Source organism: Alternaria postmessia (assembly GCF_024291825.1).
Source record: "Alternaria postmessia strain BMP 2775 chromosome Unknown scaffold_90, whole genome shotgun sequence".
NCBI classification, from domain to species: domain Eukaryota; kingdom Fungi; phylum Ascomycota; class Dothideomycetes; order Pleosporales; family Pleosporaceae; genus Alternaria; species Alternaria postmessia.
Window position 1 is genome coordinate 1 of NW_026260163.1, and position 26,302 is coordinate 26,302.

The 26,302-nt window shown below is 50.3% G+C and overlaps 9 protein-coding genes across 9 annotated transcripts; 5 read left to right on the plus strand and 4 right to left on the minus strand.

Moving 5' to 3' along the window:
* Positions 1-103: 103 nt before the first annotated feature.
* On the minus strand, positions 104-290 carry J4E82_009402 (uncharacterized protein; the record flags this gene model as incomplete). Its single annotated transcript, XM_051735627.1, has 1 exon — positions 104-290. A coding segment is annotated over one exon (187 nt), but the record flags the coding sequence as incomplete, so codon positions are not given.
* A 1,817-nt stretch (positions 291-2,107) lies between these two features.
* On the minus strand, positions 2,108-3,694 carry J4E82_009403 (uncharacterized protein; the record flags this gene model as incomplete). The annotated part of the gene is made up of 2 exons (XM_051735628.1): positions 2,108-3,352; positions 3,404-3,694. The coding sequence occupies 2 exons, from the start codon at positions 3,692-3,694 to the stop codon at positions 2,108-2,110; spliced, it is 1,536 nt and encodes a 511-aa protein (XP_051584577.1).
* Positions 3,695-5,758: 2,064 nt separating this feature from the next.
* On the plus strand, positions 5,759-7,669 carry J4E82_009404 (uncharacterized protein; the record flags this gene model as incomplete). The annotated part of the gene is made up of 2 exons (XM_051735629.1): positions 5,759-5,811; positions 5,869-7,669. 2 exons carry the CDS (start codon positions 5,759-5,761, stop codon positions 7,667-7,669), a joined length of 1,854 nt encoding a protein of 617 aa, XP_051584578.1.
* Positions 7,670-9,028: 1,359 nt separating this feature from the next.
* Positions 9,029-9,664, plus strand: J4E82_009405 (uncharacterized protein; the record flags this gene model as incomplete). The annotated part of the gene is made up of 2 exons (XM_051735630.1): positions 9,029-9,097; positions 9,323-9,664. 2 exons carry the CDS (start codon positions 9,029-9,031, stop codon positions 9,662-9,664), a joined length of 411 nt encoding a protein of 136 aa, XP_051584579.1.
* A 1,083-nt stretch (positions 9,665-10,747) lies between these two features.
* On the plus strand, positions 10,748-11,863 carry J4E82_009406 (uncharacterized protein; the record flags this gene model as incomplete). The annotated part of the gene is made up of 2 exons (XM_051735631.1): positions 10,748-10,754; positions 10,914-11,863. The coding sequence occupies 2 exons, from the start codon at positions 10,748-10,750 to the stop codon at positions 11,861-11,863; spliced, it is 957 nt and encodes a 318-aa protein (XP_051584580.1).
* A 973-nt stretch (positions 11,864-12,836) lies between these two features.
* Positions 12,837-14,627, plus strand: J4E82_009407 (uncharacterized protein; the record flags this gene model as incomplete). Its single annotated transcript, XM_051735632.1, has 1 exon — positions 12,837-14,627. One exon carries the CDS (start codon positions 12,837-12,839, stop codon positions 14,625-14,627), a length of 1,791 nt encoding a protein of 596 aa, XP_051584581.1.
* A 333-nt stretch (positions 14,628-14,960) lies between these two features.
* Positions 14,961-15,981, minus strand: J4E82_009408 (uncharacterized protein; the record flags this gene model as incomplete). The annotated part of the gene is made up of 2 exons (XM_051735633.1): positions 14,961-15,760; positions 15,810-15,981. The coding sequence occupies 2 exons, from the start codon at positions 15,979-15,981 to the stop codon at positions 14,961-14,963; spliced, it is 972 nt and encodes a 323-aa protein (XP_051584582.1).
* Positions 15,982-17,706: 1,725 nt separating this feature from the next.
* J4E82_009409 (uncharacterized protein) lies at positions 17,707-21,362 on the plus strand (the record flags this gene model as incomplete). The annotated part of the gene is made up of 5 exons (XM_051735634.1): positions 17,707-17,734; positions 17,940-18,117; positions 18,171-18,304; positions 18,354-20,595; positions 20,657-21,362. The coding sequence occupies 5 exons, from the start codon at positions 17,707-17,709 to the stop codon at positions 21,360-21,362; spliced, it is 3,288 nt and encodes a 1,095-aa protein (XP_051584583.1).
* Positions 21,363-21,679: 317 nt separating this feature from the next.
* Positions 21,680-22,579, minus strand: J4E82_009410 (uncharacterized protein; the record flags this gene model as incomplete). Its single annotated transcript, XM_051735635.1, has 1 exon — positions 21,680-22,579. One exon carries the CDS (start codon positions 22,577-22,579, stop codon positions 21,680-21,682), a length of 900 nt encoding a protein of 299 aa, XP_051584584.1.
* Positions 22,580-26,302: the final 3,723 nt, after the last annotated feature.

Consider the following 26,302-nt stretch of genomic DNA (forward strand, 5'->3'; position numbering starts at 1 on the left):
CAGTCTCAGTTCGCGATTCTAAAAAATGTCTTGGCAGTCAATCAGGTCAGTTCACTACCTCCAGACTGACAGTTTGAACCGCAAAGATGAACTGACAACTGACTGATTGACTGATAGCAACTCTGAGCACGAGCCTCTTTCACATCCTCGTCCTCATCACTATCGTCGTCGCTATCGTCTTCGTCGGTTTTCAGGTAATCGTCGTCGATTTGTGGAGGACATGCTGCCTCGAGCAGTGGATCGGTGTCTTTTGAGCCTTGTCCAGGCGATCTCCAGAATTGGAGTGGCATCGTTTGTAGTCGAAAAGTCGTTGTGTGGCTTGATCTGTTTACTCACCGACCGTCTCTTGTACATATGCCTGGAAGGGCCATCTTGGCAGCGAGATGTGTTTACCACCGGTCAAACGGTGAGTCACGGCAGCCCTTTTCTGTTTTGTGTCTAGATGCGCATGAAACGGACTTCAGTGCACCAACCCAATCGTTTGTCGGTACTATTGGTACGCGCGGCCTGAGAGGTAGTGCGCCCTTTTCATTATACGACCTTCGGCACCGCACAGCCACGGCGCCGGTGCATATGCTGGCGTAAAGCCACTCCTGGTGTGATTAGCGTGTGACTTGGGCCGTGGCGCAAATTGAGACTTCAAGTAACGCGATGTCATCCCAAGCCGGCGCATTGCAGCCGGAAGCGGAGCGACCGAAAGCTGCAAAATTCTCATGATGGACCTGGCGCCCGCTGTATCCGGACTTTGCAAAGCCCGGAACCGCGGAGAACAGTCGTCTAGACAAGGGCGTCGCAAGCGGCGGGACATTTGCTGTGAAGATTAGAACTGAAAGACGAATCACCTTACCTTCGGAACTTACCTCACTAGCTGATTGATCGGGGTTGCATTCTCGACCATCGCAAATCCGGCGTGGGTGTTCAACATAAGCACCTAGGCGTCCTCCCGAAGCGCGAGGATCCCGCCGTCTCAAAGCTTGTATAGGCATCAGCGCAAGTCGGGTGCCCGCAATTCCAAGCATTCTTTCCCTGTAGGTAGCAGACGCCATTGATGTACTCTGCAACCAGTATCGAAGTTGATTAATCTCTGTCTTCGAATCTTCTTCATGTCGTTCATATATCAGACTGCCTCGGCATATGAACGAGAAGCTGTTCAAGAAAAGCGTGCCGTGGAATGCCGCATTCCATCAACATGTACGTGGTGCGCGCCATCAGTCGAGGCGCCGAATCACCCCTTCAGAGGTGCCAGGAAGGCCGAGTCGGCAGAGCCACGCATAGTAGCTCCTACCATGGGATAATTTGGAGGGCTACTACAAACACCCATCCGACAAGTTTGCTCGCTCAACTCCTGCATTTGTCTTGATCGTGCGGGTACTGCAGTCATAGATTGCTGGTAGTGACAGGGTTTTAGCGCGTCGCTGACCTTCGCTGCGCTGACGCGTGTGTAGCAGGGTATGCTGGCGCCTCTGCAACGAAAGAACTATCGCTCTTGTTTGACTGCATCGAGCGATCAGAAGCGGATCTTCAGTCGAAGCAATTATCCTAACGATGTGGCACCTGTGGCAGCTAAAGCTCGCAAGACGGGCCGTGACGTCACAGGGCTTCACTCAGTCACTTCTCACTACGCGACCGACATCCCTCTCAACCTGGACGCCCTGCGCAACGCTCCTCCAAGAAGCTTCGCAATGCGACTCTAAACATGTACAAGCCAGCGCTTCATCTCGCCTGCTGGGCTCCGATATGTCATTCACCAACCCTACCCCATTTCCCACGTGCACTTCTCAACATACCCCTCACATCCATCGCCGGCCTCGATGTGCGCTATAACGCGCTGCGCTCCGAGCACCACCAAGAAAACGCCTGAACGATCGCTCACTCGCATCCCAAACAGCCTTCGCGACGATGTCCCTCCCGCCGCTGCCCATCCTCGATCCGCCTCCGTTCTTCCCACCCTTCGCAAGTACCTGCAGCACGGCCATGTACGCGTTACTGCACGACATCACCATCGCGATGCGCCAACCGATCAGCTTCAGCTTGAGCTGTGACCATGTAGTTGGAGTGGATAGGATGTATGGCTACAAAGCGCGTCAAGGTTGATGATGGGTAAGCACTACGCGCGAGCCTTGATTCCCCGCGCATTGTGCTTCTCATGCGCTTCGTTGAGAAGAGTCGTAAGGTTCTTGTCTACCTTGTCGAAGGACTCTTGGATAACGCGGACATGAGTCTCGCTCCGGGGCTCGAAGATGCACGCAAAAGGCCTCGGAGCCGATACAAATCCCGTGGTGAACATGCTTTCTTCCACAACGAGTTTCTTCCCACTCGGCGTACGGACATTGAACGCCCACAGCAGGCGCGCAACTACTATGCTTGCTGAGTTGCGCGCGATGTGACGACCAGGACAGATTCTGCGACCGTATCCAAAGTTGTTGAATTGCGATTGCGACTTGCCCATCCAGCGTTCGGGGCGGAACTCTGCCGGCTTGTCAAACATGTCCTCGTTGTGACGCATCGCGGAAAATACCGGGATGACAACAGACCCCTTGGGGATAAGGTAGCCCTGGTAGTAGTCCTCGTGGGTTGTGGCGTGCGGAATGCCGGCTTGTTGTGGGTGGCGCCAGCGGAAAACCTCTTCTATTACGGCCTGGATGTACGGCAAGTCCTTCAGATCCCCAAACCCGGGCAGTCGCTCGCCTACGACTTCGTCAATCTCCTTCTGCGCCTTCGCAAGCCATTCAGGATGCGCGACGCATGCGAGGACAAAGATCATGAGGGTAGCGCTCATGGTTTCAACCCCAGCGTCGGCCAGTATACCAACATCCCAGGCGACCTGCTGCTCAGTCATGCTCTGGGCTTCGACAGCCCTCTCAAAGTCTTTCGCCCAGTTCCAACCCTCGCGTCCGAGCGCCTCGTTGTAGCTCTTGACGTGCAGGTCGTCGAGCTCATGGAACCACTTTGCGGCCTGGCGCTTCCAAGGCGCAATGGCTGCGGGCAGGTAGTTGAGCCACGGCAGTGCATCCACGATCCAAACTCCCGGTTGGCCGGCAACGTGAAAGTTCTTCATGCATTCGCGAGTCCGTTCCACCTGCCACTCTTTTCCGGTGTGAATACGCATCCCGAAAGCCATAGAGTACGCCAAGCTCGTTGCAAACACTTCGACGCAATGCGCGATGCTTCCGGGTGACTCCAGAAGGCTTTTGAGTAGTTGTTGACTCTCCAGGTCTTGGATAGGTGTGTAGCAAGCCGTTGCCCGCGGGCTCAATACCGGCGCTTGAAGCTTCTGGTGTAGAAGGAAATCTGTACCAAAAGGTTTGAACACGATCGGATTGCTGTTGCACACTAACTCGTGCCCCATGACCTATCCGCATCGGTCAGTGTTACTTCTTGACACGTCATGGTAATTTCCTACGAGACGCGGCCTGCTACTATAGATGTTCCTTCGCTTGTCGAGAAGTTCTTTGGCCGTTTCATAATCACCAACTATGATGATGGTACCTCCAAGGTTGACTGAAACAATGTTCCCGTACTGCTTGATCCACTTGGTGAAGGTCAACCACGGTGCACCTTTCGGTGCTTGGTGGAGGTTCCCGAGCAAAGGCAGGCCGCGGGGGCCTGGGGGTAGCTTTGCCCGCCGAACGAGATGAGCAACTATATATATGACTAGTATGTCTCCAAGTAGGCTAAGGATGGTTGTAGCCATGGTGTAAAAAGTGCTCGAGGTGTTCGTTGCTCCGCTGAAGTGTAGGACGAAAGCGATGTCGCTTAGTCCAGCCTAACCGGTCGTCTAAGTTGGAGGTGCTGGGTGCACTTATACGAACATGATCGACAGGACTGGGCGATTGCTATACACGCAGGCGGGGCTTGTGTGACCAGGGCGGTGTTGATGACCAATCCGTTGCTCGTACATATATTAGCTCTGGTTGCTACCGGCGTGGTGAGATCTCGCCTCGTCTCACCTCCACTAATTGGAGAAGGAGCCATCTCATGATTGTTATTGGTGCTTCCCGCACCCACTAGCGTACATCCTATATGTTCGAATACTCTGTAGAATCAACTCATCGCACTTCAACTCCAACACTAGCCACTATGATGGAAATACTTGCTATTCTAACAAGTCGTCTGCCTGTGTACAATGTCCCACCTTACAGCCCTCGCAGCGCTCGCTGTCATGTGGACCACGAAGGATCTTGTGACCAAAGAATGGCCGCTCCATCCTCACGCCTGCCCATTTCTTGAGTCTGTACGCAATCCGCTCTACGTACGATTCCTCATCCATCTTGAGGCTTCCTAGCCAGTCGCAAGCCTTGCATCGCTGATTGTACACAATAGCGTTGTATCCATTACGAGAGTATCCATAGATCCAAATTGCTACCACCCCACTACTCCATCCTTTCTTTTTGCATCGGTTGTTCACGCATTTAAATGTCCCCACGATATTCGTTCCGTATTCCCGTTCAAAGGGAGCCTCTGTGTTGTGATTGAACCACGTTGAAGTTATGGCGGGCGCGACAGCTTCTGCGATGCGTTGGTGCAGCTCAGGAAACGAGAATTCCTTTTGCAGTATCCTAGGAATCCGTACCGGACCAATATTTGGTCTTGCGATAGACGTGTTGACATCCGATATAGTGAGAGCCTGCAAAGAGTCTTCAAGTAGGATGAAATCTGAGTCGAATGTCGGATTTGCGTGTGAACTGGTTTCCGTCGCGGTGTGGCCGCTGCGCTGGCCATTATCCGTTGCCAAAGAGACATTGGGAGGTGTTGAGAACGGCAAAGGGACATGTTGAGTAGAGAGAAAAGGCGTGACTGATGTAGTGACTGAGTCCCTCCTGGATCTTTGGTGGACTGGGGAGTCGTTTTGGTGCTGAGTCAATGCATTCTGGCTAATAAAAGAGCGATTGCATGCCTTGCAGTCGAAAGGCCCATGCTTTGGCGAATCCTCTTCATGTTGCCTGAGTGCCTGGTCGCTACCGAAAGGGCGATTGCACGGTACACAGAAGCTCATTGTGTGTCCAGTCGCAGTCTTACTTTTGAGAAATGCAGCTTACCCGAGTGAGATTGCGGCTGACTGATAAGTGCAAACGCTGAACGTGTTCAGCTTATAAGATATGAATCGGAGCGAGGCCACTATACTGTTGGATTGCTATGCATATCTCGAACCAATGGCACAGTGACACATTACGCGCCGTGGCTGCGTCTGCGATGTCGTTTCCTGGAAGTGCTCGCATAAATCAATGCGGAGTGTGGCAACCATAAACAAAACATCGAGAGGCTGAGAGGTCGCAATTCGGTCTTTGGAACAAATAGTATCCTCCATGTTCAGGAAACGCGATCACCTGGGCAGGTCGGTCCGGAATAAATGCTGTGGTCATAGAACGCATTAAGTTCCAACTGTGCTATGTCTTTACTAAGGCTTACTCTTTGCATGCACTTTCGGTGACTGTGATCCTAGGATGTAGTCTCTGATCGGATTGAGTGTTCGAGTGCGGGGTCAAGCGGCTAAGCGGCGTGGTATGCAGGCTGTCGTGTTTTCGCATATGCAGAGGTCCTCCACGAACACCGTGTGCATGATTGGGTGGAACGTCATTCAGAAATGCTTATGCACGTGCCGAACACGAGAGGTTTCTGGAACTATCACACGTTCAACATAAAAGGTCCTTCTCTGTGACTACATCACTGATCTGGGTACTTTCTCGCCCCGAAATTTCGAAAGGGGGATTCTACAGATAGTGCTACCTAAATTGCTTCGATTGCGATGGCCAAGAAAATGAAGCGTCCGGCGAAAGCCGCCAGTGTTGCAATTCCTCGACCCGTGACAAGGTAAGTCCATCTTCCTTCGTTCGGGCAAGCACGACCTTGCAAAGCTGACTATTTCAGCCCATACACCAGCCCCAGTGTCACCTTGCACTTTGGCCCTACCCTCCAGGAATATTATCTACCAGATATCTTGCTGCAAAGATTGGAGAGAATCCCAAGTCGTGATCCCTGGACAGGCAAGATCCACCTCGCAGATGTTGACGCGAGCATCGGTCATGTCTTGATTCATTTCCTGCACACAGGTCAGTATCAAACTCTCAGCGAAGAAGGTCTCGAGAGCACCGAGAACGCACAGCAAGATACCGTCCTCAATGAATTCCAAACAGCTCTCCTTACTCTTGAGGCCGCTAAGAAGTACGGCGTGCCTGGTCTCCAGGACTTAGCGCAAGTCGAGCTGGAGCGACGAGGCGAGGACATGTGTCTACGTGATGCTGTGCGCGTTATTCGAGAGGATCTCCTTGTAGGTCCTTCCGGCGAACATGCGTGGCTTCGAGACTACGTTTCGATGAAAGTTGGGTCGGCCTTCGAACACGACCCCTCCGCGATATTGGCACCAGACTTCTTCGACAGCATCGAAAGCCCTACGTTGACGAAGTTGGTAGCTCAAATCCTCGTTAGTCTGTTAAGCGAAGACATAGACAAGTTGCGCAAAGAAAAGACCGCAGCCGGTCGAATCTCAGCACCAGGACATGACGAGCTTCAAGAGCCATGTCTGTCTGACATAGCAGACCATCCTTCCAAGCGCACCGCTGAGGGTTCTAACGCATGGCCCACGTCTGTACAGAAGTTTGGAGCTTTCGATGACTCGTCAGCTGCCTGGGGTCCTCATGATCTGGCTCAGGACGGGAGTAGCAGTCAGGAGGCTGATGCGCCTGCAGCCTTACCTTCAAGCATCGAGGAAGACAGCCACGCGACCGAGAGAGGAGACGCAGAGTCATGGGGATTAGACAAAGACAAAGTTGAGACTCAGCACCTTCGAGCCGAGCAGGCAACCTTTGCCCAATCTCAGGAGGGGGATGATGCCGCCGCGAACTCTACCGTTACCAAATACGAAGAAGACAGAGCCGAGGTTCAGCCGCTCAGGAGCATCTGGGGTAGTCTTGGAAAGAAGAAAAAGAAGTCTAAGATGAAGATCAGCAATCCGCCCCCTCCTGTGTCACCACCTAACGTCCAGTTCGAGGTTGATTCAACACTAGTCGTTCCTGATGTCGACAATATTGCTCCAGTTGTACCCGCTGCACAAGAACATCTAGAGACGGAGAAAAATCCTTATGCAGGGTTAACTAAGTCGCAAGTGAAGAAGTTGAAGGTCAAATTAGACCAAGAGGCGAAGTCGAAGGACGAGGAAGAAGCGAGGCGCCAGAGAGAGGAAGAAGCGGTTGATGAGATCAGACAACAAGAAGAAGAGGAAGAACGGATACGTATAGAAGAGGCGGAAGCCGAGTTGAACAGGTTGGCGGAAGAGGAAGCTGCCGCTGCCGCCGCCGAAGCCGAGAAGATCAAGAAGAGGGAAGAGGAAGAAGCAGATCCCTGGGCTGCGTTTTCTGCAACTCCAGCCTTCAAAAAGAAGAAGAAGTCTAAGAAACCAAAAGATCTAACCCTAGCAGAAGATGAAGAGAACGAACGAATCCGTCGGGAAAAAGAAAACGCTGCTGCCGCTGCTACTACAGCTGATCTGAGTGTTGTCGGCTCGACGGGTGCTACATTTGATGACGATGACTGTAGACTGCGTGTGGAGCATCTATCACAGAATTTTGGGTGGCAAAACTGCGAATCATGCCAACTCTACATACAGAAGATTGCCATGAAGCTTCACTCAGAGGGGCTACCAATCGAAGATGGGTTCAATACGATCAATTGATCGAAGCAGATATGGGAATTTACTTTAACCACGAAGAGACATCTTACAAGGCGAAACTAAAGCCCATTACCTACGGTAGATCTGCTTTCTCAATTTAGTCAAGACTTCGAAGACCATCACATGAATCCTGATTAGCGAATCGCACAACCAAGAAGCATTTGCACAAGCTCAGCCAAGGTTACAGAAAGGCGGTTCGCAAACGTCTTAATCTCCGCCTCCTTTCAGCCTTGGGCCAATGAGGGCCGTTCTAGTGTCATGGGTGGCAAAAGGCTCGGCTCCAGGTGTTCAACATGATGATCGTGGCTGACAACCGTAGCCAATCGCACACAGCTGACATAGTCTAGGCCACCTGCAACTTACAAGGAGTGCATGAGGTGCTGAACTGCCTTGTTGCCTTGTTTTGCGCTTGTCAATTCTATAATAGAGCGACACGGGCCTCCCCGAGAGAAACGAGCGACGACAACCTGCATGCGTATTTGTCCAACTCACCATCTTGTCATCCCTGCGATAATGCCTTCCGGTAGCAATTCTCTTATCTAGTATACTTAGAAACCTCTGGCTACTGCTATGTGTGCTTGCTGATTGATTGACACACCAGCGCTTGACCCCACAGATTCTGAGCTGTCAATTGATAGCCCCAGAAGTGTGTGAGAAAGACGTCGCAGGATTCCAGCATCATCGATCATAGCTATTTTAATCAGCTGAGACATACAAACCAAGCCTTAAACGCTATCCACGCTTTGTCCTGTGGATACCGCAGTTTGCGACTCGCTTCAACAAACGGAGAGATGGACAAAACGATAAACCCATTCTACCAACACAGCGTCCTCGAATCGCAAAGCGGAATCGGCAAAGCGGAAGTCACGATCAACGAGCTACCGAAACCGAACGTCGATGGGGATAAGAAGGAAGTGGTGAGAACAATTGATATCAGAAATACGAAAGAGTCGAGAGACTTGCGTTGGCCGACATGGTGGTTGATAGTTGCTGTGATCATCGTGATACCTTGGGTGGCAATTGCTGCGTCTGCACCAACAACAGCAATGGGTGGCATCCAAACGACAGGCTTTCTCATCTGAATCGAGATTCTGTGGACTTCAGCGTGGGTTCTCTCGTTTTTCCACTTTTATATTGGTAGAGGCTGGTATAGGGTGTGCCAATTCGACGCGAGCCTGATGCCATGGGATACGTTCGTTATCAACATCATGCGAACAAATGTGTGGTTCGCAATGTCTCTTATGGCATGGGGAAGTTCTTCTGTTATGTGTCGCGTTAGCGGAAATTATGAAGATGATGGATTAAGATGACAGTGGCGAGATTACGACAGATGAAGTCGCAGATTTCCTCAAGAAACTGATCATGGCGATGCGAGATATTGCAAAGAGCGTGAACGGAATGAAACGTGCGGCAAGAAGTGCTGATACCGTCGTAAGTTTATTGTTGCTCTTTATCATCGCGATTATATACGGTACGTCTCTAACCTCCTCAACCTCTCGTATACGCAGCTCATGATACAAATCCTCAAAGCCGCATTCGTCAAGAACTTAACGTCGTACCCGATGCCGAGTCGGACAACCTGTCACTGGGCTCTCTTTCGCACTGAGCGGCACCGTTACCGAGTTCATAGCAGCATGCCAATCTGTTTTTTCCAAGCAGCCTTACGACAACAGCGACCGCGTCATCATCGACGAAAAGGAGCTCATCATCGAGAAAGACTGCCTGCTCTACGCCGTCTTCCATCGCTGCTCTGACTGCGCCGTGGAACAGATCGCGCACAAGAAGATTTGCGACTCGTGTATTACTAATCTGACGCGCTCCAAGGGCCTGTTTATCAAGGAGGTCGCATCCATGGCGGACAAGACGGATAAGTTCACGTCGGCCCAGCTGGAGGCGCACGAAAAGGGCCTCGTGGCTTTCATCAATGAGGAAACGGTCCGCAGGAGGTATCTCGACGATGGCGGTGTCAAGGTGTCGTTACACGCTGAGCAGCAGTAGCTACTCGCCGATATCAAGCTCAACAAATTGATGGTTAGGCACGAGAAAGTGCTCTCGCGGATGAGAGGCTAGGTAAGAGACGAACTCCCGGAATATTATCCACTGGTGGCCTGATTCAGGAACGTCAAGCCAGTTCCGGGAATGCCGCAAGTGGGTCTTATGAACAAATTTTTTTTCCAATGCTGTAACATGCGAGCGGGAGCGTCTGCAGGGCGAAGTGAGCACTACTACCCCTGCGACTCGCCCAGCCTTGGTGGTCAATGCTTATATCGGGCGTGGGCCTTGCTTAATGATCCAACCGCTCGGGTTCACCCGAGCCGCATTCAGATAGTTCCGCGATCTAAACTAGAAAGCAACGCTTTACATCAAAAGAAAATGCTATTCTTGGGGTTGTGGTTTGATTACGGACATGGGAAAATGGGACGCCACCAACAAGTCCCGGTGACTGGGCACATGCCCATATGAAGTGGTGACATTAATGCATTTACTCATCTCCGATGCATGACCGAGTTACCTTTTGTTGTTTCTCCTGCCTATCTAAGCTCCGAAGGATGAGTTTTGTCCACTGCTGAGATTGGAGAAAGACATATGCTAACTGATCATGTCATGTGCTAAGAGAATTCGAACAAACTATTGCTTAAGGCGTGCTACTAGGTAGCCGTAGTGTGTGCAGGCTTTAGTAAGTATGACACTTGATATCCGCTTATTTGCCGTTTCTTGTTCTGTAACAACAGTAGTTTACGCGTACATATTGATTAGCTTGACATAAAAACACGAAACTTTTACCACTAGGTATTCGTCACACGGTGGACAGGGCTGTCTATCTACCATGCGGAACTGATATAAATTTCGAAGAAGCTCGAACCTCTTTTAGTCTTTGACAAGCCGCAAGAAAAGTGAACTTCTTGGAATCTTTCTCGAATTACTTCAGTCTACCCTAATTTTATCGTTGGACGTAACAATCATGCTCAATCGCTATGTTCAACGACTGGCTGGCCTCGCCGTCGTGATATCATACACAGGAGCATATCTGGTGGAACCAACAACCAATGCGGCTGCAGATACTGCTTCTGATTGTTCTTCATGGCAGGTTGTTGACGGCACTGAGAATTGCGATGATCTTGCCGCTAGCTGGTTGATCACAGCAACGGCTTTCAGCGACTATGTGAGTCACTACAGCATCATTGTAGTCACATGTACTGACGTATTCAGAACCCATCTGTGGGGTCAAGTTGCAAGCTTGTTGCAGGCAACTCTTACTGCGTCGAGCGAAATTGGGGCCTTACTCCGGAAACGCCTACAAGCTCGACACCATCAACATCTGCAAGCCCAACACCAACAACACCAAGCAACGGTATTACCACTCCCAGTCCTATACAGATGGGAATGGTCAACAACTGCAACAAGTTCTACCTCGTCATCAAGGACGATACCTGTTACGATATCGCTTCCAAATCCTCCATCTCGTTGGATCAGCTGTACCTGTGGAATCCTGCCATCGGTGATGAATGCAAGGCTCTTTGGCCAGCAAATTACATTTGCGTCGGTGTGATCGGAGGTTCTCAGAGCCCTATCCCAAGCTCTATCCTGAGCCCTAGTCCCACTCCAAAGCCGTCTAGCAAGCCCTCACCAACAACATCCCCCAATGGCGTCAACACCCCTTCGCCTATTCAATCAGGCATGACCAGCAATTGTGACCAGTTTTATCTGGTCAAAGACAATGATGGCTGCTATGATATTGCAAAGAAGTACGGCATCACCCTTGATCAATTCTACGCCTGGAACCCCGCTGTTGGAAACACATGCGCGGCACTATGGCCAACAAACTACGTCTGCGTTTCAATTATCGGTATCAACCCAACTACTTTCGTCACCAAGACAACTCTTACGAGCTCCATGTCATTGGCGATCCCTCCCCCGTGTACCTTTGACCTGGCCATAGGCCAATACGTGTGTCCTTCTCGCACACCTACGCCGGCTCCTACGAAGCCTGGAAGTGGAATTGCGACCCCAACACCAATTCAAAGTGGTATGACGACCAAATGTAAGAAGTTCCACAAGGTTGTGAAGAACGATGGCTGCTGGGCGATTGCAAACACGTACAAGATCGACCTGAACGACTTCTACAAATGGAATCCTGGTGTTGGAAGTTCCTGCGCCACACTAGGACTGGACTACTATGTTTGCGTTGCGGTGTGAGACAGACGTGGCATTTGCTGTGAATGTCTCATCTTCGATCTTCAGTCGTAGATTTTGGACCCCGAATTACATTCCATTAATATTCAAAGTAGATCAATCTAATACATGCTAACTATTTACTGGCTACGTGCTACTCGCTGTTGAACGTGCCATCTACTAAAGGCACGACAAGGATGGTCCGGACGATATAGCTGCCAGGCAGTAATGGCTGGAGCCATGTGCAACAAATGTAATGCAGTAGCATATCGAGACATGTCATCGCGATTACTGGCTATGCTGCAGTACTTCAAAGACAAGATATCGGTTAGTACCCGAGTCTGAAATATGCTGCTTCTATTCGCCGTCCGTTACATTGTTGAACCGCTTTTACCGCAGCACGTCCCAACCGGCTCAGACACAGCAATAATCCGACCTGCTATTTCGGCCCTCACAAATCAGTCCGGACCACACGGTGTAAGTTCTTGGTTAAACTGGACAATAACGGACACAGAGTCTCCGAGCAGTACTGACCGATGGCAACGGCGCTTCGAGTCTGCGCAATTTCCAGTGCCGACTTCACATGTCCCGTTCTTAACTAACCCTTGCGTGTCCAAGCTACCCTCATTCGGATTTGGACGATACTTTTAAGGTAGTGCTTGCGGCCCGATGCCAGGGCCCGTGTCTTGGAGGAGCTGAAGGATGAAGGTCCATGCCATGTTCTAGGTCTGACATGGGTGCATCCGCGGCGTACGTGTGAGTCTAAATGAGCTTACCCGAGCCTCTTCGTGGGTCAAAATCGGCAACTAGTGGCTTGGCGTATCAATCCTGCATGATTCAAGCGGTGCAACGTTGCGGCTAAAGTACCTTGCAGGCAGCCGCCCGCCGCGCTTGTGATCGTACAGCTTTACTTCAACGATACTTTCGCTACACCCGTTGAGAATGTACCACACCAGGGAATACGCCAGCAAACGTCACATTTTCGGTAATTGCAATCATGCCCTGGCCGGACGACAGTACCCAAGAGGGCCATGGCACTGAATTCGCGCACGATGTCTCGATCCACCAGGCGGCCGTAAGCGATGACCTAGCCAAGGTCTCCGATTTGCTAGACGGTGGAGTCGACATCAACGGTCGCGACGAGTCACTTCAGACCGCATTACATTGTGCCATACGTAACGATAGTTCGTCAATGGTTCAATTATTGCTATCTCGTGGCGCTGATACAAGCTTGCGCGACATCGGGACCTTCGATGAACCTGATGGCTTCATTCCAGTAGAAACGGCCGCATGCTGGAATGCCATCGCTGCAATGCAAGAACTCATTGCTCATGACGTTGACTTTGGGTCTTCCAAAGCGATTTTTCTTGCGGCAAGAGAGAACCACATGGACATGTTTCGTCTACTTTTCGAAAAAGTCTCGGGCAGCCTGTTAGATACACCACATCGACGGTCGATTGCAGATGCCCTACGGGTATCGGCCAAGAACCAGAATCTGGAACTGGTACAATTTATATTGCAAAGATTCGGCAGTGAGCGCGACACGAATGCGCGTGACGATTACTGGCAATCCGCATTAGACAATGCTCTTCTGTCGGTTTTCGATTGCGACAATGCAGATGGAGATGGTGGCCTGTTGGACTATATTCGTGATCAGCAGTGGGATCACGCGGTCCAAATCATCGACGTCTTGATAGACGCAGGTGCATCTGTCAATACCTATGGCAAAGACCCATTACGATGCACCGCATTACATGCTGCTGTCACTGAACAAGGACCACCAATGATTCTCATAACTTCCCTATTGAATCATGGCGCTGATCCGAATTCTCCCGATTCTTCTGGACGCTCGCCATTTTTCCAGCTCCTGGGTGATCCTCGTGCGACCGAGGAGCTTGTCAGGATATTCACAGACGCCGGCGCAGTAATTGGTTCTCCAGCCGCGGGGGGTCAGACGCCTCTACATCATGTACGCAAACCAAGCATAGCCTCCTGGATAATCGCTTCAGGTGGAGACGTTAATGCTGTGGATCATCAGGGCGAGATTCCTCTACACAAAGCCAGCTCGCTAGGGATGCTCGAATTAGTGTCTCTATACCTAGACGCTGGCAGCCCAGTAGATGCAAGGAATAACTTGGGATGGACGCCGCTTATGCAGTCTCCTTCCGCCGGTATCTCTAGAGCGCTGCTCAACCACGGCGCAGATATTCATGCTGCCACAGCTCAAGGTACTACAGCTATTCATAATGCTGCCGCGTCATGTAACCTGGAGTTGGTCTTCTTCCTCTTAGCAAATGGCGCAGATATTCACGGTCGTGCAACACGGGAGGATCCTACGTGTGGCTCTAACGGACGGGCAACTGTTCTGGTTGAGAGCAATACACCGCTGCATCTAGCCCTTGTATCTGTTCACGGTGCGTTTGTGGGAGCAACTCTCGAGGTGGTGACTGCGCTGCTTAACCATGGTGCTGGAATCGAAGCTAGAGAGGGTACTGGAAAGACTGCTTTGCTGCTCGCGATTACGAGAGAATACGACTCGGACGCTAAGAGCTGTACACACAACGAAAGAGTTGTAAATTATTTGCTGGAACGCGGGGCAGATCCTTATGCCGTTGACGACGTGGGGAAAAATGCCTTTCAGCTGGCCGACGACAGGAATTATACACTTAGCGAGGTGGGGAAATTCGAAAGGAAGCCCCGTCCTCCAATATCTGTTCACAAGCGGAATATAGGGCCTGGACGAGGTCAGGGAAGAGGAGCTTACGGCAGGGGCGGCTTCCAGTCGTAGGTGACAACGAGTTAGCGTCCCCTGTACTTGAAGCTTGCTTCACGTCGAACGACTCAGTGCAAAATATGTGAGATGTGACATTGTCGAACAGGTGGATTCTGTAGATAAACTGGCATTTGTATTGATACATGTAGATATGCATTTACTATCAAAGTCGAGGCAGCCGACGACAAACTCACGTCCAATACTCAACCAGCTACTCCACAAGACCATACCGACCCCTGGATTACTTTCAAAAGACAGACCACTACAAACACCATGACCAATGTGCTACCAACAGAAGTGTATTGGCTTTGACATTCCAACAGATTACCCGCAACGGTGAGTGGACGTTCATGTGCCGCTTGACGGTGAAGCACGTGTAGACGCAGTATTCGAAGGTGAAAACGGTGGCGAACCGGTGGGAAGGTCCATGTCAAAGTATTTGAGCGGATGAATACAGTATGTACGACCGACAGCTAATAGACCGTCGCACAAGCGTGCAGCACGAAGAGATGGATTGGCTTTGACGAAAAGATCTGACGGAACATTGTAGTCAACCACAATATTGGCGCACGTGTCGCCTGTCTTGACGGTATAGTACTGTCCACACTTGGTCGTGGTTTTCGAGGCAAGAGTCGCTCCAGCTGGAATGTCGACCAACTGTGTTCCGTAGCCATCGCCTGTTGCGCCTGGACCACCGACGCCCGTGTTTGTCTCATTTGCGGGCAGGTTGACGAATGTGCCACCGGGAGGTGAAACACATATTGTAGAGCCCCATGCTGGGTTCGCGCCAAATATGTTGGTGCCAGAGCACTCTATCATACCGTTCCAGCTACCCAGCTGCTGCCATGAGATGCTGTTGGACAAGGCAATTGAGACACAATCGTCACCCGCTTTGATCTTGTATAACTTTTCACACGACGGAGGGAGACACAATTCGGTGCCATTAGGTGGATTCGCACAGTCGATAAGCTCAGGATTGGTGTCGTAGAGACTTCCAGATGAAACAAGGTTGCTTTGCGCAATTGCATCGCAGGTATCGCCCGACTTTGTGACGTATTTCTTTCCTCCACAAGATGCGGCCGGTTCGGTGACGTTGAGGGAAATGGGTGAAGTGTTCTTTGTCGTTGTCACGCCGGAAAGTCCGCATGCTGTATTCATGTAAGCTCAATTCAATTTCGATCAGTTCCTATGGCTCACTTTTCACGATCGTATCATAGCGAGGCTTCCAAGACTCCTCATCGTAGACGCCGTAAGCGTTCTGCCGCATGGTTGCATACTTGTTGACAAGGCAATCCGAGCATAGTTTTTCCTTGGGTAGATCGCTCAGCTTATCAACCTCGTCCCACGAGTCGATGATGTCTGGTGTCATCGTGAGTTGGAGATCGAGAAGTGCTTGGAGACTGCTGACCGTTGCAATATTTCCCTGATGTCTTGTCTTTGAGGCATGTCTCGTTCCAGCCACCCAGGAGCCGGTCGACCAAGGCAACCGCAGGATATCCTGAGAAGATATCTGGTGTAGATGCACACGCGCCCATGATTCTTGAGCGTGTGATTGAGAGAGATGTACCGCACGTAGTTGAGCATACTGTTGCCGTGAAATCGCTATCTCCTAGACTTCCGCGATAGGCGGGAGTTTGTAGAGAAGCCACAAAGCTGTCGCAGCTCACATTTTGATACAACACACGCTCGCAGGCTGATGAAAGTCCGTTGCCAGAAAGACTGCCGGTGGCTGCAAGAGGAAACCCCGTTGTAGACTGGCGTTGAAGAAGATTCCGACGGTTATGGGCTGCTCGATGGTCGCCATGGATTGAACTTGCAGAGACGTTGACAGCCAAGAGGAAATGCACAAGACAAATGAGTGTGATTGGCATGATGGTTACTGAAAACATGATAGCCATGGAGTTCGAGAGAGGTACAGAGAGCGTAAGCAGTGCTCATAATCTTCCAGTTTCCTCGGAGTCGAGTCATTTCTTCAATATGGGCAATGCACAAAGGTAGGTTAGCACCAAATCTTCCAATGCACGGGTCGCAAACCTCGGCAATATTGCAAGCTTCTACCGACCGTAAGGCGTACCATTTCAGCTTTGTGATGGGTTCATTTCTATGAGACTAATTCGCGCACTTCCTGTAAAATTTTGAAGCGCTTGCTACATACTTGGGTTGGTGAGCATGGTGTTGTGCATGTCCCGAATGCGGCTCATTCTAGCGCGATGTGATCTAGAAGGCTTGGCGGCGCTTGGATATTATACCTTCCAAATCGAGCCCGGCCCGCATGACCCTTGAACAAGTGCATCCTGGTGGTACGCCTTATTCATGGTTCTTGACCCATGCATGCGGGAGCATTTTGCTTGCCCCTGCATTGGCACGAGCCGGTTCAATTCACATGGCCCCGTCTTTCTGCAGTACTCGGCTCACAAGGACGATCGCATCGGAGGCACTTGAGCAAGAATCCTACCTGAAGCTCAAACACACTACCGATCCTTGTACAGGGCGTATATCCGAGCCACATAGCGGAGCTGTCCGAATTTGTCTTTCATCTAATATCAGGGACTCCACTGTACAGGGAGAAATTACGGATACAGACGCGCTACACACTCTGCTGAGAGCAGTCACTCCTCGATATTGTCGTGGCGAGCTTGACCTAGGTGTATGGTGGATCCACTGGCAACATGATGTAGATTTATATTGAGGACGACGGCGCTTCCAAATTTTGAGCATCGACTTCATCCTCTGCTATGGCGCGTCTTCCAATGATTTGGAGAGCGTGTATAATTTTTACATTTTTGGCTTTCCTTGTCCAATTTTCCACTCAACAAGAGTGCAGTGCAACGATCCCGTGCAAGGAAGGATGTTGTGGTATGACTTCCTGCGTTGTTGCCAGTATCTCCAGATAGTAGCACGCGTCTCTGTCAAGATTCGATGAAACAGATACAGGTGCACGACACCTTGCATTATCCTATCGAAGAATTGTTGAACAGGGACGCTGGTCGCTATTCGAACATTTCGTTGACTGATTCACATTCTATGATGCAGATCTGACAATGTGTAGGAAAGTATGGCGTCTGTGGTAATGGACCAAAGTTCTGTGCCAAAGATGTATGCATTGGCACTTGTGACCGCAAGTATGTTTCGCATCACTGAGAGAGCATGTCATCCATGCTGTGCCAGAACCTCGCTTACATATATCATCAAGGTCGGAATGCGATCCAGGGTGGGGTCTCGAGTGGTCCTTATCTTCTACATGCCCTCTCAATGTATGCTGCAGCGAGTACGGTACGTATCTTTGTTCCCAGCTCTGACCATATGAATCTAACCCATCAATTCCAGGTTACTGCGGTACCACCAAGGATTTCTGCGGTGACAAAACCGTAAAAAGGCCGTCTTGCTCAAAGGATACAAAGATCGAGAAGGTCATTGGATACTATGAGTCGTGGTCCTTGACTGAACGAAGCTGCAATACCATGAAACCCGATCAGATCCCTTATGGCCATTACACACACCTGAAGTAAGGCAATGATGAAACTCTGTTGCCGGGAAACACTTGCTGATTACGAACAGCTTCGCCTTTGGCACCATTGACCCCACTACCTTTGAAGTCAAAGCAACAAGCTCCCAAGCCGAGTCATTGATGAGCACGATTGGCAGCCTCAAATTGATCCAGGAAAATTTGCAGATATGGATCGCAATCGGGGGTAAGTTAACTGCGCTGTTGTACTGGTCCCAAGACTGAACATTACATAGGTTGGACTTTCAACGACCCCGGCGCTACGTATACGACATTCTCTGACATTGCCGCCTCAAAAGACCACCAAGATGCTTTCGCAAAGTCGCTCATATCAATGATGAATACCTATGGATTTGAGGGTGTGGATATCGATTGGGAATATCCGGTCGACCCAGATCGCGGTGGTCGTAAAGACGATTTCAAGAACTTTTCCTCGTGGATGGAAAACCTGAAATCTGCTATCGGCAACAAGGGGCTTAGTGTCACACTGCCATCGAGCTACTGGTACATGCAACATTTCGATATTAAGGGCCTTGAGAAGTCTGTGGATTGGTTCAACATGATGCTTTACGATCTGCACGGCACATGGGATCTCAAGAGCAAACACACAGGACCCTTTGTCAATGCACACACCAATCTCACTGAAATCCAGGATTCCTTGGATCTCATGTGGCGCAACGACATCGACCCAGACAAAGTGGTGTTCGGCATGGGTTTCTATGGCCGAAGTTTTACCCTCCAGAATCCTGGCTGTTCAGAGCCAAAATGCCTTTTCGCCTCAGGCGGTAATGCTGGGAAGTGCTCCAACACTATAGGAGTTCTGCTCAACAGCGAGATCCAGGACTTGATTTCGAGCAAAAATCTCAAGCCAAAACTTTATGAGAAGGAGGCAGTCAAGACTATAACCTGGGATACTACGCAATGGGTGTCTTTCGACGACGAGGACACATTCAAGATTAAAGCAGATCTGGCAAAGTCGCAGTGCATCAAGAACGTCATGGTATGGGCGGTGAGCCACGACGACCGGAATGGCACATCCGCCAAAGCACTCACTAAGGCGGTTGGACGAGACGTGATGTCTGCTCCCAACATCGTGGCTCAGCCAGTAGAGAACCCCCCGAAGGAGATCAGAGCATGCAGATGGTCCAACTGCAATGAGAATTGCCCAGCGGGATTGAAGAATGTCATGCGCAACGGCACCTCTGAAACCATGGTCGACGGCACAGGGTGTCCCGGTCAATCTCCGCATCAATGGTGCTGCCCAGCAGATACTGAACTACCTACTTGCACCTGGCGAGGCTTCAGAGACAGTGGCGCATGCAGACCTGGCTGCCTTGAGGGCGAAGCCGAAGTGGCAACATTGTCAGTGGGCTGTTCTTCCAAGCACCAAAGCGCATGCTGTACTGTTACTTCCGCTACAAAGCCTTATTCAATGTGCAAGTGGTTTGGAGATAGCCCTACATGCTCAGGCTCAGGCGGTTACAAAGCTTGCGAGGGCGATTGGCCTCACCGCGTTGTATCTGCGTCAATGGGCGCTGGTGGAGAGCAAGCATGTGGTCGTGGAGCAAAGAGTTACTGTTGCAAGGAAGTTCCTGATGCATTCACCGACTGCGCATGGTACAAGAAGGAAACCTCTACCGTCACCAACCTCGGGTATTGTGAAACCTCTTGCCCCAAAGACTCAGTTCGTTTGTCCATGCAGCAAGGCAGTGGCTGCGGTTACGGAGGCTTGCAAGCATTTTGCTGCAAAGGCCAGAAACCAGCCACACTCACTCCACGAGACCCTAGCTGGGGCAACAATCAGTACAAAGAGTACGAAGGACTACTTCTTGCCTGGTCAAAGAATCCTTCATGTCCGGTGTCCATCGGCATTGACGGGGCCGACTACTACAGCGATTTCCCCGAGAAACGCAGCTTATTGCGTCGCGCGGGTGATTGCACCGACACTGACTTCGCCAAGCTAGTCAACTGGATGGTCACTCTCTTGAGGTACCCGTCGAGTACCCCTGATGGCATCAAATATGGCTGGGATAATATCATGGCCAAGTTCGACAGCTCCACAGACACCCTCGGTTTTGACAACCTCGCCGACCTGGTGGCTACGAACGACTGGGAAGCTGGCGGACTAGTTTCTGACGTACTTTTGGACCCCTATGCGGCCCAGAGGAACTTGTGGAATTTCCAAGATGCGCAGAAAACGCTGTGCTCATCTGGTACATCCTCCTCCAAGCGTGATCTTGGGGACGAAATATTCCAAGGGAATGATGGCAACGATCTTGAGGGGCGAAGAATCCGTCCTTCAGGAGCAGGTAGTGGCCCAGACCGTGTGAATGATGCAAGTCAGCGAGCGTCTTGGCATGGCATGCCGGATGCCTCAACTATTCTAGATGGTATCGCTGTAGGCCACTTGCAACTTCGTTATGCCCGTTGGCAGCGCGAAAGCGGAAACACCAGAGTGTTCTTGGAGCTCGCTTACCAGTAAGCAAGGTCCCTCAGATTCTCCAATGAAGGAGGAAGTTTGAAAGCTGACATCTTATAGCATTGGTCCAGCCGGTACCACAAACACTGAACCCATCTACGATCGCTACAGAGATTTGAGTGTAAACCGCGTGACAGTCGATGGCAATGCGATGAACGATCAGGATAACTGGGTGGTTGCACATATCCATTTTGATCACACAAACCCCAATCTCTTCATAAGAGATGCTGCAGGCCAGGTCTTCATCGGCACTCAAGCCATGCGTCTGTTCCATGGCCAAAGGACTGTACAACCAAATTACGCCTACGCCAATCCACGAGTGGGTGGAGACGATACTCAGCCACGAGTCGATCCGGCGGTCCGTAACGGCATGCGATATGCGAACTCTAGAAGTCCGTTATTCAACTGTCCAACTCCAGCAACAACAACAGCCCCCGAACAACTCTTCTATCTAGGCTACAATAACCCGAACGTTGCATTGCCACAGCCACCGGCCATGCTGACGTTCTCGGCAGCGTTGCAAGCCTGGGCAGCCACTCTGTGGCGGAACAATATCCTTAACTCGTACGGATTGTCGTATGTCTTTGCTCAGACAGGAACAAGTATCAATGGCCCAGCGGACCAATTCCGTATCGGCCCTACCATTCCCCGACCTGTACCGTTTGTGATTCCTGGCCGAGCTACTTCTGGTCGAGATGATCCCATCAACTTCAATTTCATCTGGGACCCGGTGACGAATACATGGTCTTATGTCCAAAATCCGTAGTTTTTTGGTAGCGCAGCTTTTACTAGAAGTAAGAAGCAATACGACATCTTTATAATGCAACGCGCTAGCAAGCCGAGTGGAAAATTGATGAAGCCGATGAAGTGATGTGTGCAAGTTGCTAGCTAATTGTCGTCTAGGGATCTCTACCAACAAGAGATAAATTCTCTAGCATGCGCAAGAGCTTCTATTATAGAACAGTTAATTTCTTCCTTTGAAAGTAGTAGTTATACAGATTACCCAGAATGACAAGTGGACGTTCGAAAGAGAACGCAGGCTAAGATGCTATGTATTTTTGAACGTTATACTCCAGATCATGCCTACCACCCTAACCCATCACGTTCAAGCACTTTCTGCACCGGCGCAAGTGTGACACCATATTGCTTGACTTCCTGTGGATCCACAGCATAGCCTACATCCCTGTGCCATTGCTGTGCTTGAACGGCTCGATATCCCTTAGCTAAAAGCTCTGGTACCTCGTCGTCACTCATATAGTGAACGTCAACTACCTTGCCACTTATCGTTCCAAGAACCTCAGCAAGCTCCGTAGCAGTCATTTTCTCACTCGCGAGCGGGATTTCCTGTCCCGAAAATGTTTCGGGCTCTTCGAAGGCTGCAGCCGCAAACTTAGCGATATCTTGGGTGTCGATGAGATCAAGTTGAGTTGAAGGCGTATACGCTACAGATAAACGCTGCTTCTCTGCTAGGCCGGGAAACATATGCTCGACTTCAGGGCGACAGAAGTTCTGGATGAAGAAAGCAGGGCGCAGAATGGTCCAACAAGTGAACTTGGACGTTCTCACTAACCCTTCTATTGTCTGCTTGTTCATCCAGTACCATCCTAGTGGATAGCTGTCCGCATCCCAGCCAGGGAAACTCTCATGCTCTCCGGCGCGAGCTACACTCGAGTACACAATGCTCTGTACATTTGAGTTCGAAGCGGCTGCCAGGATGTTCTTCGCAAATAGGATTTCGTTGTGTGGATGGGCGGAAATAGCGAAGAAGAGAGCCTCGGTGCCATTGAGGGATGCTTCTATAGATTTTATGTCCGTAAGATCGCCTTTATGCACAATTGCACCAAGGGACTGCAATTCCTGCGAAACATCTGATGATGGATTTCGGACTAAAGTGTGTACAGTGTAGCCGCGATCACGGAACACCTTGATAGCTGCCTGCCCTTGTTTTCCGGTGCCTGGTAGGATCGCGATCGAGCTGACCATAACGTCTGGAGGGGATAGAATGAATTCAGTAAGAGAATACCGCAGCATTAAGTTGCACCACGCTTCTGAGCTTTATAGTCGCTGATTACAAATACTGCATCAGGTTTAGCGTCGGAGCATCGGAGGGTGCTTCACTCCGCCATTTCTAAGCGACTACTCTTTTTTCTACTTCTTTACCCGTATGCAAAATGGGTCAGTTCATAGACAGCCAAGGCACTACAGCTATCCATGATGCAAAAGCGTTGTGTGAACCAGAGCGAGTGCCCATCCTCTTAGTAAATGGCGCGAATATTTACGGTCGCGGAAGAGGAGCTTACGGCAGGTGCATATAGTACTTTTAACTATGAGTCCGTGGGCATTTGTTATTCCCTACTCTAAAAGCCTTCTACACTACTTCTTACAAGACAAACATTACCGCCGTCACCACACTGACCGCCCATCCCACCGTCCTGGCACTGATATGAGCCCCAACACTCTCCCAAGGCGTCTCTTGGTCCGGTACACGGCTCCCCTCCACTGTATTGTTCGCAGTCATACACACGAATTCGACGCTCCTCTGTACACGGTTTGATTCTGGGTCAACAAACCGTCCCAGTAGGACGAGTGGAATTGTCTGACGCGTTAGGAGATCATACGTCTCATTCTCACCAACTTTGGCGATCGTATTGGACGCTTGGAGGCCTATGACTGTTCCGAACGTGCTGTAATTGTCGGGGATATTCACTTCGGGCATGTCGGTATAGGCGCACGTGTTATTTGCCACGTCGATGAACTTGGTGTCTGTGTGAAGTTAATAGCTAGATACGCAAAACTTACAAATCCCGGGTTTCGAGTCGATAGTATCTGTTCTGTGCGGGGCAGAAGAAGAAAAGAGAATGATCTTTACGGGATCTTAGGCAGGAACAACGGAAGGAACGTACTGTGTGAACCTCCTCTCAACATTGGACACGCCTTTTCGAACGCTTCTGATGTGGATCCAGTGTCGGAGCTAGGACAGTAGGTCGCTACATCGCTTAGTGCATTTGTCAGATGGTCTATGCAGACCGAGCTGATCACACCGCTACAGCTGTTCTCTCCTCCGGATTTCAACGTCGCATTGATGTTGTTGTATTGGTAGCTGCAGTATCCGGTGCCATTGCGCACGTTTCCAGGAGCGGAGATGTAAGCAGTCGCACTGACGTCGCTCCCATCATTCCATTCGGTTTCTCGAGATCCAATAAGGACAGAGACATACCACGAGTCTTCACCAGCGTAGGAGGAGTTCCAAGTGAATTCGTGCTGGCCGGTTGAGTTCACGGTTCTGAAATCCCGGAAATTGCCTCGACAGGAGGAATTCTGGGCATTGACAAACGCTGTGGTCAACAGTCCCGATAGTGTAAAGAGGAGTGACTTTCGATCGTTAGACGTCCACATATTGTCGCAGCATAAGGGTGAAGCCTCAAGAAATTATTCGTCTGCACTTGAGAGTATACATCTATTTGTATTCCAGTGTATGTGGCGGCTAGGTACAGTTATGCAATAACTCAATAGCCAAGAGCAATGACGTGCACAATAACTCTGATCTGCCAAGTCCTCACGGTCCTGTGGTTAAAATTGACCCGATCGACAGAATCAGGCATCCCGTATTCGCCCAAAGGAATACTGTGTTACAGTAGTTCCATGCTGCTGTAACGCTGAAGATCTACAGTTAACTGCACTGCGCCGCTGACAATAATGCCTGTAAGCGCCGGGGTTTGGCTCCGCGTTGCGTCAGCGGGTAAAACAAGCGGTACTACGGCACACTTCCATGTGACCAAGGGTGCTCTTTCATTGGCTACAAGCGCTTTCATTGGCTACAAGCGCAACGAAGGAGCGACGATATCCACCATACTAAGCGAGGCACCAAATACTTGGCCTTTGTTGGCAGGATCGATCTTCCCTCAAGAAACATTATGCTTAGGTAACTATGTGTAGGATAGATTCCATTCGACTGTGTAGCATAGCGGAGGGGATCCGATCCTGATCTGGACTGGTCCTTTGCGGGATGATGCCGAATTATGGAGATTGTTAACTAGTTTATCCTGAGGCGCGGATCCCAGTTAGAGCCAATAATTATTGCAAAATGATGGTTCGCCGAACGACGTATCAAGTCATTGCTGTTTTGACTCCAAGTGGATAGCGACAGTGTAGATTGAGGGAACGATTATCTACGATACAGCTTCGCCTTCTGTTGAGCTGCATGATACCTTGATAGGTCTATAACAGTGGTTCAATGAAGAAACACTAGGTATTGTGTTAGAGGATTAGCTCTTCCAAGAGACCTAGGCGAATCCCGCTATAACCGCGCCTACCAGAGGAAGCTGCAAAACGGCCTATGTTATTACCCGATTCTGTACAGTTTAGGTCCACATACTGCAGGCCCTAGCAAAACATACTTATGCAATGACGTAGATAAGGTGGCTTGGACTCTGAGGAATCAATGCAATGATGCTAACAAGAAAAGCTATAAGGTTTTCAGGCCCGCGGCAATTCGACGTCCAATTGCAAGATATAAAGCAGCGCACTTTACTCTGCAAAAAGAGGCACACGGGCTTCTTTTCGCGCTTTCGTCTATCGATATCAAAGTCACAGAAGCTCTAAAATGGCCGGCGCACTCTACCTAAGTGTGCTATCTAGCGTCGTACTTATTGTTGTTGCACAGTATGCCAATGGCACTATCATCAAGCCGGCAGAAGTAGCACCACCATCAACACTCGTGGATGCGGGAAATATGGAACGTCAGGCCAGTGAAACGACAGGACAGAATCTCCAAAAGCGGAGCTGCATCAAGGATAGCTGGGAAGGTGGCGAGATTCTCACCAAGCCTGCTGACAACGTCCAAATCGTGATGGACTTGGTGTCGGGACCGGGGTCTATCACAGTGACCAAAGACCGCACTCAGAGTTGGAGCACCTCCATGAGCATTGAAATTGCTGATATACACAATCTCGGTGTCAGCACTGACTTCAACGAATCAGTCAGCTCCGGCAGCCCAGTGTCTATCACTATCCCCCAAGGTCATAGTGGAGCACTCGGGTTCACAGCGACATTGTCGTGCAGCACTGGGATGGGCCATTGCGATAGTGGTGAGATGGAGGGCGAAGTTTGCTGTAAGCCAATTCTGTCGTGCCGGATTGAAGCTGTAGTCTAATCAAGTGGCAGGGCCTACGATGAACGGAGACGATGTGGCGGGAACGTACCGCGTTATTGTTGAATCTTAGACCAAGACAACGCAGGCTAGGAATGACTTTGGCTAAAAAGTCTATCAATATCTTCCTGACGCTCAAAAGTGTATCTATGTGTTTAGCAGATCACATCACGTTATGCCAGATATACAGTCAGCGTCTGTCCTTAGTCCGAAGCCTAGTAGCTCTGTTCTACAGTGCCCGTGCGCCAAATGATCACCCCCAACAACTCAATATATTCAAAAAGATGAGGTTGTAGAGCCACCACAAATCGTAATCAAGTTGCGCAAAGCTAGGACTATACTATATACAGGCCTGGGAAAGTTTTGCGCTAGTTAAATAGTTTTTTTATAGGCTGGATTGGTCGTGAACGGCGACTACGCGCCGGGGTAGCTGGTGCAACGCTTGCGACTCCTACCACAGCTGGAGCAACCCTAATACGTTTCTGACGCTTTGGAGCTAGCTTACAAGGCTGTGAAGCCTTGCGCTTGCCCTTTTGGGACAGTTGTATAAGCTTTTT